Source organism: Argentina anserina, chromosome 3 (genome assembly GCF_933775445.1).
Source record: "Argentina anserina chromosome 3, drPotAnse1.1, whole genome shotgun sequence".
Classification (NCBI taxonomy): Eukaryota; Viridiplantae; Streptophyta; class Magnoliopsida; order Rosales; family Rosaceae; genus Argentina; species Argentina anserina.
This window is the reverse complement of record NC_065874.1, coordinates 9,428,779-9,442,945: the sequence shown is the minus strand read 5'-3', so window position 1 is coordinate 9,442,945 and position 14,167 is coordinate 9,428,779. Positions and strand designations below refer to the sequence as shown.

The following is a 14,167-nucleotide window of genomic DNA, read 5'->3' as shown; positions in this document are numbered from 1 at the left end:
TGCCTTAAAATACTATTATATCTTCAGAGTCATTTTCTTTTCTTTTGGCATTCATTTAAGACTATTAATTACATTGGTATCTGTCTGAAATACATAAGAAATTACCCTGTTTTATATTTCTCGATCGATCGGGTATGAGTATCGAGTAATTATTTTGTGTACCCGAAACACTAGTGTCACGTGGTATTCTCAACCAATCATATTACTTCATGGTGTGGTAAATGAGAAATTTTTCAATCCTCCTGGAGAACCACGTGACAATGTCCAATGGTCCTCAATTCCAATCACCATTTGTCACTCATGATTTAATAAATAAATAAAATCATATTTAAGTAATTATATAAAAAACTATTTTGGGTTTCTTTCTAAAACTCTACACCCTAGACACTCTAATAATCTAAACTCTAAAACCTTATACCCTAAACCCTACATTCTAAAACCCTAAATCTTAAATCTTAAACTCTAAACCCAAAATCCTAGTTCAATATCATCAATACACATGAAGGTGATTTCACAAATAATAAAAATATGTAAAATTATAATTTTAGTGTAATAAATACACGTGTCAAAATATAACAGGTGAGGAGGACCACTGGATATTGTCATGTGGTTCTCCGGGAGGTTTGACAAGTTTTTTGTAAACATGCATGCGGTGAAAGGGAAAAAGATTATTTAAGGGAGCTTCTATTCATAACTCTCAAAACAGTACTTATATCTCTATATTTTTCCAATTTCGTTTTGACTTTTCAACCCATGTAAAATTACCAAAAAGACGTATAAGAGTGAAGAAAAAAAACAAGACAATTCTTAACATGCCTATTTTATAATTTTTTTTCTTTTCGTCAATCATTTATATATTTATTTCAGGCTAACCCTAAATGGAAATAATAAATTGAATAAGAAGGTTTAATTACTTTTATTTTTTATTGTTAAAAAATACAATAAGTAACATTATTAAATTTCATGTATCAATTGAAAAGCTACATAGAATTTTTGATAAACTTCGTTTGAGAGAGAAAAATTATTCAATAGATATTAGAATTTTTCGTGTTGATTTTATTATTTGGTGAATTTCAAATCAATGAATGAAACAAGGAACAATATTATTAATTATGAATTTAGGAGTGAAAGAGAAAATTAATTTGAGAAGATGGATTATGTAATTCTAAAGAGTTTTTGGATTTTTTTTATAATAACTAAATATAAAAGTAGGAATGGAAAGATATTAATGGATAATATATTAATTTGATATTTATAATAATATATTGATTATGGGTGTTTTCAGAAAAATTTGGAAAATTTCAAGTATTTGTAAAAGTAAAAGAGGGGTATATTAAGTGAGGAGGTCCAAATACCATTTTTAGATGTATGAATAGAAGCTCCCTTATTTAAGAGAAATTAGTATATATATCCGCCACATATCCCACGTAGCGTACCCCCTTAATATTATTGGTCCATTTTTTCCTGTGATTGTTTCTGATTGGTTCTTATATGTAAATAAACTTTTGTCATTTTCACCGTATGCATGTTAATTATATCATGGTGTAATATGATTGTCTGGGTACAACATATGACAGTGCCACGTGGTGTGGCGGGTATACAAAATACTTACTCCTTATTTAAATATAAGTAACCAATCAGAAACAAACACAGTAAAAAATAGATCAATAATATTGAAGAGATACGTCACGTAGATTATGTACCGGGTATATATAATAATTTTTCGTATCAAAATGTAACAGTGAATGTTGCTGGGTGGGAATATTAGTATATTACCGCGGGATTAACCCAATGGTAAAGATACCATAATGGTCATCTTGTGGTGACTTTGGTCAATAGATGTGTTACATGGGAACTTACCAACCCAAAAATAAACTAAGATGGAATTTACTACTGTGTCAAACTACGTACTCGTTTGATATAAGTGACAGTAATATAAGAAGAGGATATAAGAATTGAAGATCATGAAACTTTCAAGTTTGAACAAATAGAATTTGATAATATTGCCTGATTAGTCAATTGTTTCTTCAGATATAACACATGTGGACTGAATTGCTCAACATGAACATATTATTCCCAGTATAAATATATTATAATGCCTGAAATAGACCGTTATAGAAGAAATCAGAAACCAAATTGAAGGCTGGGTAACACAATGTCAAGATGCGTAGCTTCCGAGAGACTTCTAGGTTGAAACCCACAAGAACCTTTAGAATACTTGTAGCTCGATCAAAAGTCAATACAATATTCTTATCAAATATTCAAAGATCATTACTCATGTGATGTACTGATGTTGTACCGGATGATGAGATCCCGTTTGACATTGTTAAAACTTAAAAGCATTGAATCTTCGTCCCTTGGCGCGCACACAGCAGATTATCAAACCAAACGTGCGTCTTGACCCTCGCTCATGTATGTGCATATTTCCGGATACGAACGAGAACAACAACTCACCATATGACGTACTCACTTATCTAACAACTAATAGTACGGAAGAGGTAAGACTCGACTGCACATCAATTTTCGCCAACCGCTAAAAATCTCAAAGAGGCTTTAGAACTTTGAACATTTATACGTAGGAAGTCAGAATCTTCATTCACTTCACACTATGTTTCTTAATAAGAGCTAGGCCATCATTCCGGGGTCTTAAGTTCAAAAGATTACTTCTCAGTCATCAAATAACACATATTTTAGTTGACAGAAATCGAAATGACATGTTTTCAAATCCTTATTGGTTGTCAATCGCGTCCATGCAAGATTACATATGAATGTTTCTCTGTCGTTTTACTTAGTCTGCAAATCATTTTTATCACGTCGTGTTACCAAGTACGTGTCCTTCAAAATGAACAAGTCAACTATATGCCGAACGTCATCATGTACCTCAATGAAGTTTCATTATTAATTGCAAACCAATCACTTTATTAACTAAGTGTATCGTTAACCTTTGTATTAGTTAGTTGTCGAATTCTTCCTGCAATATTCGATCCTTCTTCATCCTTTAGCGTCTAGTAGCCAAGTAGTACCATGTTGCTTATCCATGACTGGCCCAGTTAGAGAAACAACACGGACAGCTGTTCGCTTCATAATTCACATGCATGCTCCTATGACTTTCCCGATTCCTTGGTTTGACCCAATCTGGATACATGCCCAGTCACCCAGTCCTTCTAGACTGCCTCTCACCCCCAGCTTCCTCTCATCCCACAAACAACGGTCAGCTTGTGTGCATCAAAAACCTACTCCGAGGAATTAATTGCCGTACAAGCTGGTATCCCCATGCACCACAATTTCCTTTCCAACCCGCTTACTTAGTTGCTTCTCTACCTAAAGCTTATAAAACCTGCCCCAGCTCATACTGAATCTCCCCACAGATCCAATCATTGATCTTCATCACTTTTCGCTCACCAAACCAGTTGCAGCTGCTGATTTCTGCTCCGATCTTCTTCTTTTTAATTGTTCACGTGTTTCCATGTCGGGCCAAGGCAGAGGAGACCGGACTGTGAAGGTTACGATCATCAACACCAAGTACGTGGAGACAGACGCCGTGAGCTTCAAAGACGTGGTGCAGAAAATGACCGGAAAAGACTCGAGAGTTGCGTATGAAGTGCAGGAGCCACCGCCGGCGGTGGTTACGAGTAACAAGAGTACGGCCCAGTCTGGTAACGTCAAAGATCAAGGACTGACCAATGGGATTAGATCTTCGATGACGAATGGTAACTCAAAACCTTCTGGAGTAATACCTCGCAGTAATTCATCAGTTATGATGAGGAACATCTCGTTCAAGGAGTTTGACAGGTTGTTTAGGGAGATGCCTCCAGTGGAGGAGTTTTGGACGTCTGAGTTGTATTAAACTTTTTTATTTAATTATTATAATATTAATACGAGCAAAATTATTATCTAACTTGCTTCTTATTCTTTGTTGATCGACAAATTAATTAATTAAGTTATTCATGTTTTGGTGTTCTGGCGTGGCTCTCTGTTTGCCAGGGAAATGTGTAAGTATGGTTAGCTGGTCCATCGTTATCCATACTCCCATCATTGGCAACAAGCTATAACTCAAGTAACGTTACCGAAAATCCAAGCTCGGGGCAATGGTTCCGACTTCGGAACGCCATATGCTCATAAGTATCCGAAATCATCCGTGGTCGGTCAACAGACTTAAAAACCCTAGTCAAGAACAAAACCAAGTCTCGACCCAGAATTTCCAGAAACCGGGGCTGACGTCCCAAAACTCCCAATATGCCTACAATAGTACAATTTATCGAGCAAAACAAAAACATTCTGCTATGCTATGATAATATGATCAGATATATACATGCATGCATGAACCCTAATTAATTAATTAGGCTGGTCTAGGACGTAGTCTCAAACCCCTAACCTCAATTGATAAGTGATGATAACACCAAGTTTAGTTTCACTGTGAGCCTCAAAAGGAGTCACTAGTCCTGAAATGTGGGATAGTACATGCCGTACGGTTTTAAACACTAAACTCAAGTCCTTGAACCTTAATGTACGGTTATACGTACAGTGTCAAAGTGTAACACTCATACTTAAGTGATGAAACTTTGCACGTAGCTAGACATCAATCTTTCGAAATCAATCTTAGAGAGAGACAGAGAGAGAGAGAGATATATATATATATATATATATATATAAATCAAGGTACGTATCAACGTACAATATGTAAATGGTTGCACTAAATACTTTTCTTTTTCTTCAGATTTAAGGAAAGATGTTCTAATAAAAAATAAAGAAAGACATTGACAATCAGTTCATATAACAGGTTAATCTAGTATACATCTCACATCCGACGGTTAACAACATATATTATTTTTCTGACCCCACTCACAAAACAATATCGACCGTCGAATGTAAAATGTATATCATACATTGATGTACATTCGAATTTTCCTCATATAACAAGAAAAAAAGAAATATTGAAACTTAGCAAGTTAGCAGAGCCACTCGGCTAGGGTGCGCAGGGACTACCGGGAGTGCGGCGCCTATGGGTAAAATCCAGCAACTCTAGCACTGTCTCTTTTCCTCGAAGGGTATACAGAGGATCCAACTCTTATTGTTCCTCTCCTTTTCAAGAACTCCGAATGAGTTTCTCAATCCAGAACTCTCTATGTCATTCCATGCTGCGGCCTCACCTCAAGTCAGGGCATGCGGCAAGGTTGTAAGATCTCAAGTGACATGGTTACTTCTCATTATATATGTGTTTGTACATCTTATTATCTTTGTGGTTTTAATTCATACATGCTTATCCGGTTATATTTTTCTGATATTCTTTGATGTTTTTACATTGCGATGTACCATTTAGATTACTATAATTATGTTGTATTCCTCTTTTAAAAGGAAGGGCAGATGTTCTACACTAATTAGTGGTTACCCACGTTGTTGAATCGGTAAAATTAACAATTGTTTTTCACGTTAGTGACTGTGTTAGACAAAAAAAACGACTATAAGTCATTCTGGTTAAAGTGCAGATTTTGCAACTGTAGTTTGGTTATCTTTTTGGTCATCAACTATGGTTAAGGTAGGTAGGTATGTTCGTATATTTGGGGAAATAGAGGACAAAAACAGTAGGAGTAGGACAGTATATAAGATACAGTTGCATCCTCCTTAACCAATTCTTTAGATAAACCAACGCCACCCATCGAGTGTTGAATGAGACCAGGAGTTCAAACCTAGAAAATAGATATATTGTGACTGTCTGCAGGCATTGGGTTATTATGATTATCCATTTGTTGCATGTTAATTAGTGTATGATTCACAAATATATAAAGGTTTAATTCAGCCTCCATATGGATTCCATTAGTTAGTATCAAATATCAACATGATAAGCTAGCTTATATATGGACTTTCATGTTGAACAACACAATGGTCGGCCAATATTTAACGACTTAAGTCATTGTCTAAATCACAAAGATCTCGACAAAAACAACTATTTCACGGGCCATATATATAACTTGTTATAAGCTAATGTGATTGCATGTGAAGGTAAAAGTAGGAAACTCCCCCCTCCCAGCGCTTCTATCGGTGTCGGCAAGAGCTGAAATTTCAAGATTCCGACCGCCATGCGAAAATTTCGAAATTCCGGCAGCCGTGGGCCGGTACTGCAGCTCCGTCTGGCACATACAGGAGCGCTGTGAGGGGGGGGAGTGAAGCCGGCACCTTTCGTGTCGTCGTTGCGCTTTGCTGGTCACCTGATCTCGATTCCGCCTATATATATACACACTAAGTTATGATCTGATATGCACTTTATACTTCAATATCATCCTCCTTTCTTTCCTTTTTATAAGTTTAGTAATGTCAGACTTGTATTAACGATTAGCATGGTCGGCCTTGGGGAGGGCAAGCATTGCTCCCGTATTGTGCCCAAGGCCCAAATTTTTTTTTCTGTTTGCTTACTTTTATCGATTAATCTGCATCTCTTTTTCTTTTTTTTTCGGCCTTCACAATTACATTGTATATAAGAAAACTTCACTTTTTTCATGCTTCCGCCATCTTCTTCTCTCTTAAATTCTTAATCTTCTCCCTTCATTATGAAGAAAACCAATTGCAGTAATTAAGGAGTTCAGATGCCGATTGATATTCTCTTAAACCAAAATTTCTTTCTCTGCTACCTCTATAAATAGATAGACTTAACGGTGATCCTTCATAATTATTCTGATATTCTGAATTCAACAGCTTCAATGTTCGGAGTTTTATATAATTTCCTATTATTCTTTCTGATTTTGCTAATGAAGAAGTTTTTTTTAATAAAAAAATTATATAAGGGTTTTTTTTTTCGCACGGGGCCTTTATTCCCTCAGGGCCGGCCCTGACGATTAGTGACCACTAATTGTGTAGGGATCAATGACTGAACGTTCAATACATTCGATAGCTAAATGGGTAGATGATTATGCATCTACTTAATCATTGTTTTAGATCGAGTTGATGAGAGCTGACAGCTAATCCGCTAGGAAGCGATGCGACTCTACATGCAATAGTGGTAGAGTGGTTGCGCTATATGTAGATTGTAATTTTTAGGCCAAATGTTTTCAACATAGCTGAGATCTATACAACAATATGCATTTGCATTTTGGCAGAACCTTTTACGTGTAACTATCATTTCTTTTTCTTGAAACAAATAAGGTTGTATAACTATTATGATTTTATGAAGTGACTAGGTCATAAACCAATTTGGTCGCGCTATATGAAACAATTTGTTGCACCAATTACGTAAAAAGCTCTTAGTCATGTTCATTTTGTTTTTTTTTTTTTGAAAAGTATGTTCATATTTTATAATGTAACTCATATAGTGAATCATCTCGGAAACTTAGCCTGCTTAAGTTCAACCAAAGAAGAGAATATCTAGTTAGGCAATAGTATGGAATTCACAAAAAGCATGTCATGTCTCAAGTGAATGTCGATTTTAACCGAAATTATCATCGTACTTAATGTAGCTGGACAGTGAATAAATTCTGATTTGGTTATCTATTTCCACCGTTTCTTATTAAATGAGAAAATATGTAAAACGAACACGTCTAATTATCATATCACATAACGGAGCACATCCATCCGCCACACAAAAGTGAATTTCGATATACACAATTTGATTAATTACGCGAAATCAATATTATACTCATCTTTATCCTTTTCCTCCCCTATAATAAAAATACAATGATGAGGGCATAGAATGGCGAATGAAGGATAAAGGCGAGTAAGGGTAGGAGGGGAAGAGGGGAGACTGAAGGGTGAAGCAATCGTGGACTCCTCCTGCTTTAGTTTTTTCACAGATTCTTTCCTCGTCCACCACTCCACCGTCGATTGTCACTCTGTTTCTCTCCTTTCACCTCATCAAATACACCAAAAACAAAAACAAGGAGAGACAAAACAATGCCTTAGCTTGCTTGCGTTGCTTCGCTTCATGTCTAAGAGTCTCCGTCAAAGCCCGAAAGAAACAACCACTACACGCTCTATAAAATAAACCAACAGTAAAAAATTTGAAAAACCTAAAATGAATAATCAGAATAATTAATATTATTATAAGAAAAAGAAAAAGAAAAAGGAGAGAAAAACTTTTTGGAAATTTCAGTCTCTGAAAGAACGTTTCTCATCGTGTTCCTCTCGTTGTTGACAAATCCCTTCTCTTATAGAAATATAGAGAGAGATTCCATTCTTTCTCCCCTCAACTCCTCTTCGTCTGCTTTTTAACACCAATTGGAGCTCTGCTTTTGCTCTCTTCTGGGTTCTTCTCTCTGCAGTTTCTCAGCTCAGAAACCGCAAGCAATTCAAAGAGTACGTTTTTTTCCATGCTCCGTAAATTGTTGGCTTCTTTGTTTGTGTGTGGAAATTTTGTGGGGTTTGTAAAGTTGAAATCTTTATGTGGTAGCTGAATTTTGTGGTGAATTTGGGGTGTAGGGTCGATTTTCTGTGCTTGTGTTTGTGTGTGGTTTTTGTAGTGCTGGTGAATTGTGTTTGATTGGTCCCAATTGAGGCTTGGGAGGTGTTGGAGTGGCTTAAAGGAGGGTTCTTTGGGTTGTGAGATGAAGAGGGAGTTGTTTTGGCCTGGAATAGTGTTCAGTTTTGTACTGTTGTAGAATTTCTTCTGGTTTTGGTTTGCTTGGAAACCTTCGTGTTAGGAATTTTCTGGTTTTTCTTTTGTTTTTATTGCTGTTGTTGCTGTCCTTGAAGTGAATTGATGTAAATTGAAATGCAAGGTGAGCGTGTTGTAGTGGAGATGATAGGCCTGTGGTGCACTCTGTGTTTCTTGCAGTTTTAGGTTTTGTTTACGGGTTTGATTGAAGTGTGTGATCAAAAGAATACTGTTGTGTGATTTTGGTTGATTGTATTGTGGCTTCTAGTGTTGGCTTGAAAGTCAATACTTTTTTTTGTTGCTTTTGTGTGTACATTTTGAATGTTGTTGGCGAAGGATTATACCCGAATTGACGAGAAATGAGTGATATGAGGTCTAACATGGTGAAGCTTTGTTGTAAAAAGAATTAGTGTATATGATTGTTAAGATTTATATTGAATGTTTCTGTTTTGGTTTTGATTGAACGCAGGACTGTGAGGTTTATTCTTTTGAGGTGGAATTGGTGGCTATTCAATTGGAAACATGTCGTGAATGTTACCAGTCGCATTTGAAAGACTAATTTATGAGGATTCCCAAATAAATTTGGGTGCGTGACAATGCTGTTGTTGTGATAGAAGTTGGTAACAGTGAGAAGGTGTATTCTTGGGATTGCGGTTGATTTGTTTAAGAAAGTGAAGAGGAGAAGCGAACCATATTGGATGGGTAATAAATTTGGTAAAAGGAGACAGGTGATTGATGAGAAGTATACAAGGCCGCAGGGTCTCTACCACCATAAAGATGTGGATCACAAGAAACTCCGGAAGCTTATACTTGAATCGAAGCTTGCTCCATGCTATCCTGGAGATGAAGACTGCACTCGCGATCTTGAAGAATGCCCAATTTGCTTTCTGGTTTGGCTTCTGTTATGACTTAAAAGTTCGATACTATTTCTTTTATGCCGGATAAAGAGAGAAGATTATACAGTACCTTCTATAGTTCTATTTAATACTTTTAACTAATTTATTGTATGTTTTTCTTGTTTCTTTTCTTATGCTTCAGTATTATCCAAGTCTCAACAGATCAAGATGTTGCATGAAAGGCATTTGTACTGGTGATTCTTCTGCAAACTTTTTAACTGATGAGTTTTTCTGCAATTAAATCCATTTTTTCTGATTAGTCTTCATTGTGTGCAGAGTGTTTTCTCCAAATGAAAGTTCCGAATTCAACTCGGCCTACGCAGTATCCTTTGTTTGTTATTATGCCTTCTAATTTTAATTTGTACTTTTGGTTGATGCTTGTATCACTTAACACAATGAGGTGCCCTTTCTGTAAAACCACCAACTATGCTGTAGAGTTTCGAGGTGTCAAATCTAAGGAGGAGAAGGGCCAGGAACAAATTGTAAGAATATTTTATTATTATAAATCATACTAATAATGGTGTGATACTTTGATTAAAAATGTAGGATTACAAGACATCCTTATACATTGTTTACATTTCTGAAATATTCAGGAAGAACAACGAGTCATAGAAGCAAAAATTAGAATGCGACAAAAAGAACTTCAGGATGAAGAGGAAAGAATGCAAAATAGACAGTCAAATTCTTCTGGAAGAAACATGGCACCAATTGGGGATGAATACAGCTCTGTATCTGGTATACTTATACTAATATTGTGATTTTTAGTATTGTACAAGTATGTATATTTAAATGATGAAAATAATATTTTCCTGCAGTTCCAACTTCCATTGATCCTGCGGATGGAGAGGAAATTGTTTCTTCTCATGATTCATGTGCTTCAATGTTTAGGCCAACTCCGCCTCCGGGAGCATACAGGTACATTTTCTCTAGGGTTCTATATTTTAAGCTAGTAAGTTGGTGTATGTGCATTTGTAATCCAATCCCCCTAAATTTACAAATGCTGTGAAAATCATTTTTATTACCCCTTATCTTCATTGATGGGCATTGTTCCTTTTGTAGTAGCTTTTAGCTTTGGTGAGAATTGCAGTGCATTTTAGATGGAAAATCAGATGAGGTAGTGGAACAGTAATCAAGAAATTGTTCTCGTCCTGAAAAGTATTTTGGACTGGTATTTTAAGGGGAAAGAAAATGCTCTCGTTGTTATTTAAGTAAATTGTGTAGCATGATTCTGTTAGGGTTAGAGGATTTGATCTCCTTGGATCGATCATGAATAATTGATGATTTTGGAGATGAAGTGCTTATACTGTTAGATTTATGTTTCTTTTGCGATTTGTCAATCTGTGAAGATCACACGATATATAAGTAGGTCAGGTTGGAACTAACAAGTACAAAATGAGAGAGACAAGTTAATTGCCATGCTAATTGCCTACTTCAATTCTGAAACTGTAGGGAGGATGAACTTGATCTGGATCTTGATGATATAATGCTCATGGAAGCAATTTGGCTTTCTATTCAGGTAACATGCATGCAATTGTTCAAGTCATTAATTCCATTTGATATGAAATCTGCTCGAGAACTTCAATCCGTAGGAAGATTAAACTGCTTGGACATTAACTGATGCATCTTTTTTTTCCCCACGTGTCTTGGAAACTTCCGTCAGGATCACTGTTGTATATTTCCTTCTATTTAGGTTTGAAGTAGTGCTTCTATGGGCGAGGTGTCATTTGGATTTTGGTGGGTTTAATATTACATTTTCCATTTGACCATCAATTCTCCTTGTATTAGTTTCTTGGAGGTTTTAGGGTGGTGAGTTAAACATCAAATAATGGTCAAGGTAAAAACTTGCTATTTTTGAGTAAAAATAGGCATATTCAGCTCTGCTTTATGGGGATATTTTAATGAAAGGCAGTTGTAGTCTTAGGTGCTTTAGAAGTAGCTCATTGATAGAGTTAAATTTAGTCAGTTTTATGGGTATCTGTTTGACTAGATTTGAAAGACTAGTTGTTCTCGAATTCAGCTTGATGAGAAGGTCGGCATAGTATACGTTATGACATAAATTGGGTGGTAATCTGCAGATAGCTTTCCCTGAAGTGAATGTCCACTTTTATTGTACAACTAGTTGTAATTAATACAATTTGTCTAATGCAAAAGGCCGTCCTTTTTCTTTAGCAGGGAAAAAAAATAAAATCATATTTTTGCAGGATTATCAAGTCTAGTTATCTTGAAATTATTTATGTGAAACTGTTGATTATTACCTCTGCTCAATTGAAGAAACTTGTACTTACAGGAGAATGGGAGACATAAGGCTCCAACTTATGTTGATGCTGCTCAATCTGCACAATTTGTCACAAGTCAAAGCTATGATTCATCAGCTATTATACCTTCAGTTTCAGGGTCATCATCATCCCCATCTAGAGGTCTTGCTTGTGCAATAGCTGCCCTTGCGGAACGGCAACAGACGAGTGGAGAATCCTCCATTGATTCAGGTGGCAATAATGTATCAACTTTTAATATGTGTCCAGGCACTAGCAGGTTTTACAACAGGGTGCGAGAATCTGAGAATTATCAGCCTGGAGTTAGTCTTTCTGAATTGTCAATCGATCATAGGATGGCTTTGACTCAAGATGAGAGAGAATGGAATGGTGACACAACGCAGTCAAGTTATGCAAGCTCAGACACAACCGAAGATCCTGTCACTACTTCTGCATTGCCTACATTGGATGAGACTGAGAGTGATCTCCAAAATGCCCCAGGCCACATTGTTCCGGAGAGTTTTGAGGAGCAAATGATGCTGGCCATGGCTGTTTCCCTGGCCGAGGCAAGAGCTGTAACCAGTGGACCTGGAGTTTCGTGGCAGTAGGTAGTTTCAGTTCTGCTATACTTGCAACAGCAGTTTGTTGGCTGGATCTCGAGCAAGCAAATACACAAAAAAAGTGCCCGTATCAACTAGTTGAACGGTCAAGGTAGGTGATGATTCTCAGTCACTTTGTCAGTGCCAGCTGCCATTCTATATAGATGTCAAGGGAAAACTGTTTATCTCAGTGAATGGAAGGCCTCTAGTTTTGCTGTTTATTAATCATTTCTTCACTTCCTCCCCTCTATTCTAACTGACTCACAGCGTGATCTGAGTTGCAAGGCTTGATATCGTATTTGATCAGTGTAAGCCTCATATTTCATATGTCAACATTGAAACGCAGCCGTCTCATGATATTAGTGTTACAGTCGCCTATCCAGAACAATGCCCAAGATACCTTTCCTGGGCTGTACACTTGCATTCCATACTGTGGAGGTGCAGCATGCTTACAGATAAAGAAGTAGAGGGGGAATTAGAGTTGTATATATAATTTATTCTGAGCTTGGTAATGTTGCATAGGGGTGTACGTTTTGTTTTTTGTGGCCATTACATGATTGCATAATGTAGAACTGATTTGCCTACAAATGAATTAGATCCTAGGCCTGAAGGCTGAGATGCGCTTCTCCCAAACCATGGAAAAGGAATGTGTATGAGGTTGGGGTTTGGAATTCTGATTTCTGAAACCATATTAGCAGGGATACACTCTGAACTTTCTTTTATGAGAGCTTTCCTTGTACATTTAACAGTATGACTTGGAACTTGTACAAGGGAAATCTGCTTGTACAGTAGAATGAAGCAATTCGTCTGTACGGTAAGAACGAAGCATTGCAGTTGTCTGTGCCTTTGGCACATTGTGAACCCTTGCCAGCAAGATTATTGTTCTCAACTTCAGAGGACTAGAGTGATGGAGAAATCATGTTGCAGAATTCTCAACAGAATTTTTCTCAGAGAAATCATCACCCAAGAAGAAAATGAAACACTAGGCAATAATCGAAAGGGTTGGATATTGTTTGTGACGGTAGCTGAAACCACCAGCACGTGTGAGTAAAGGCTGGCTGAGTCGTTATGGCTGGTTGCCATAGCAGTGGGGTAATGGTATGCGTCAGTATAGCAAAAACTGAAGCGGTAGGAGTCGAACTTGGACTAACGCCCTAGGGGCAACCTGGCTTAATGTTTCTCGTTTCATTTGTGGGTTGGAAGTGATTTGAAGCAGTCAAATAATTTAGAGCAATAACTCTAAAATGAACGATCTGCACAAGATATATACATGGAGGAATTTGGGCAAGAGTACGAGTATCTCCATACATGGTAGTCAACCTAATCAAGACTCGAGCATGTGTTAATGTTCGTTTATATTTCTTTGTCTCTTCTTAAACTCAATCAAATAAACTTGTATGTACACAACTTATGATAGAGTGATAGAGATCCAATTAAATATTATACTCCAACAAATTAAAACCAGTTCAAAACCCAAATGAAATGTACTATCATTTAATCATTTCCACCACATTACATTTCAAATTTGGGCATGGCCAAATCTCTCTCGAAGTCTTAAATCTTAACAAACAATGGAAGGTGGTGCTGGATTTAAAGAGCTTGGGGCCTTACAGTAGGTGAGGGGATATCATAAACATTAAGTTTCACATGCAGTGTCTCTTGGTTTCTCTCGCAGGCTTTTCCCTGAACTAAACCTTTCAAGCTTTACAGGTTTAGATGAGCAAGCTTTGGACCACTTGATAGGAAATCATACAATGACCTACATTGATTTCTCACTGTTCCATTTTGCTTTATTTCCAGATCTTCCCAATATTGTAGAGAGGCAAAAGGGACCAGTAC

At 36.8% G+C, this 14,167-nt stretch overlaps 2 protein-coding genes across 2 annotated transcripts; both read left to right on the top strand.

The window, feature by feature from the left end:
• Positions 1-3,466: 3,466 nt before the first annotated feature.
• On the top strand, positions 3,467-3,847 carry LOC126786992 (VQ motif-containing protein 10). Its single transcript, XM_050512939.1, has one exon. The coding sequence runs from the start codon at positions 3,467-3,469 to the stop codon at positions 3,845-3,847; it is 381 nt and encodes a 126-aa protein (XP_050368896.1).
• Positions 3,848-8,094: 4,247 nt separating this feature from the next.
• On the top strand, positions 8,095-12,814 carry LOC126786087 (E3 ubiquitin-protein ligase DA2L-like). The gene is made up of 9 exons (XM_050511798.1): positions 8,095-8,283; positions 9,051-9,471; positions 9,620-9,671; positions 9,754-9,799; positions 9,878-9,959; positions 10,071-10,212; positions 10,293-10,392; positions 10,927-10,993; positions 11,765-12,814. Exons 2-9 carry the CDS (start codon positions 9,280-9,282, stop codon positions 12,335-12,337), a joined length of 1,254 nt encoding a protein of 417 aa, XP_050367755.1. The 5' UTR covers positions 8,095-8,283; positions 9,051-9,279; the 3' UTR covers positions 12,338-12,814.
• The last annotated feature ends 1,353 nt before the right edge of the window (positions 12,815-14,167 follow it).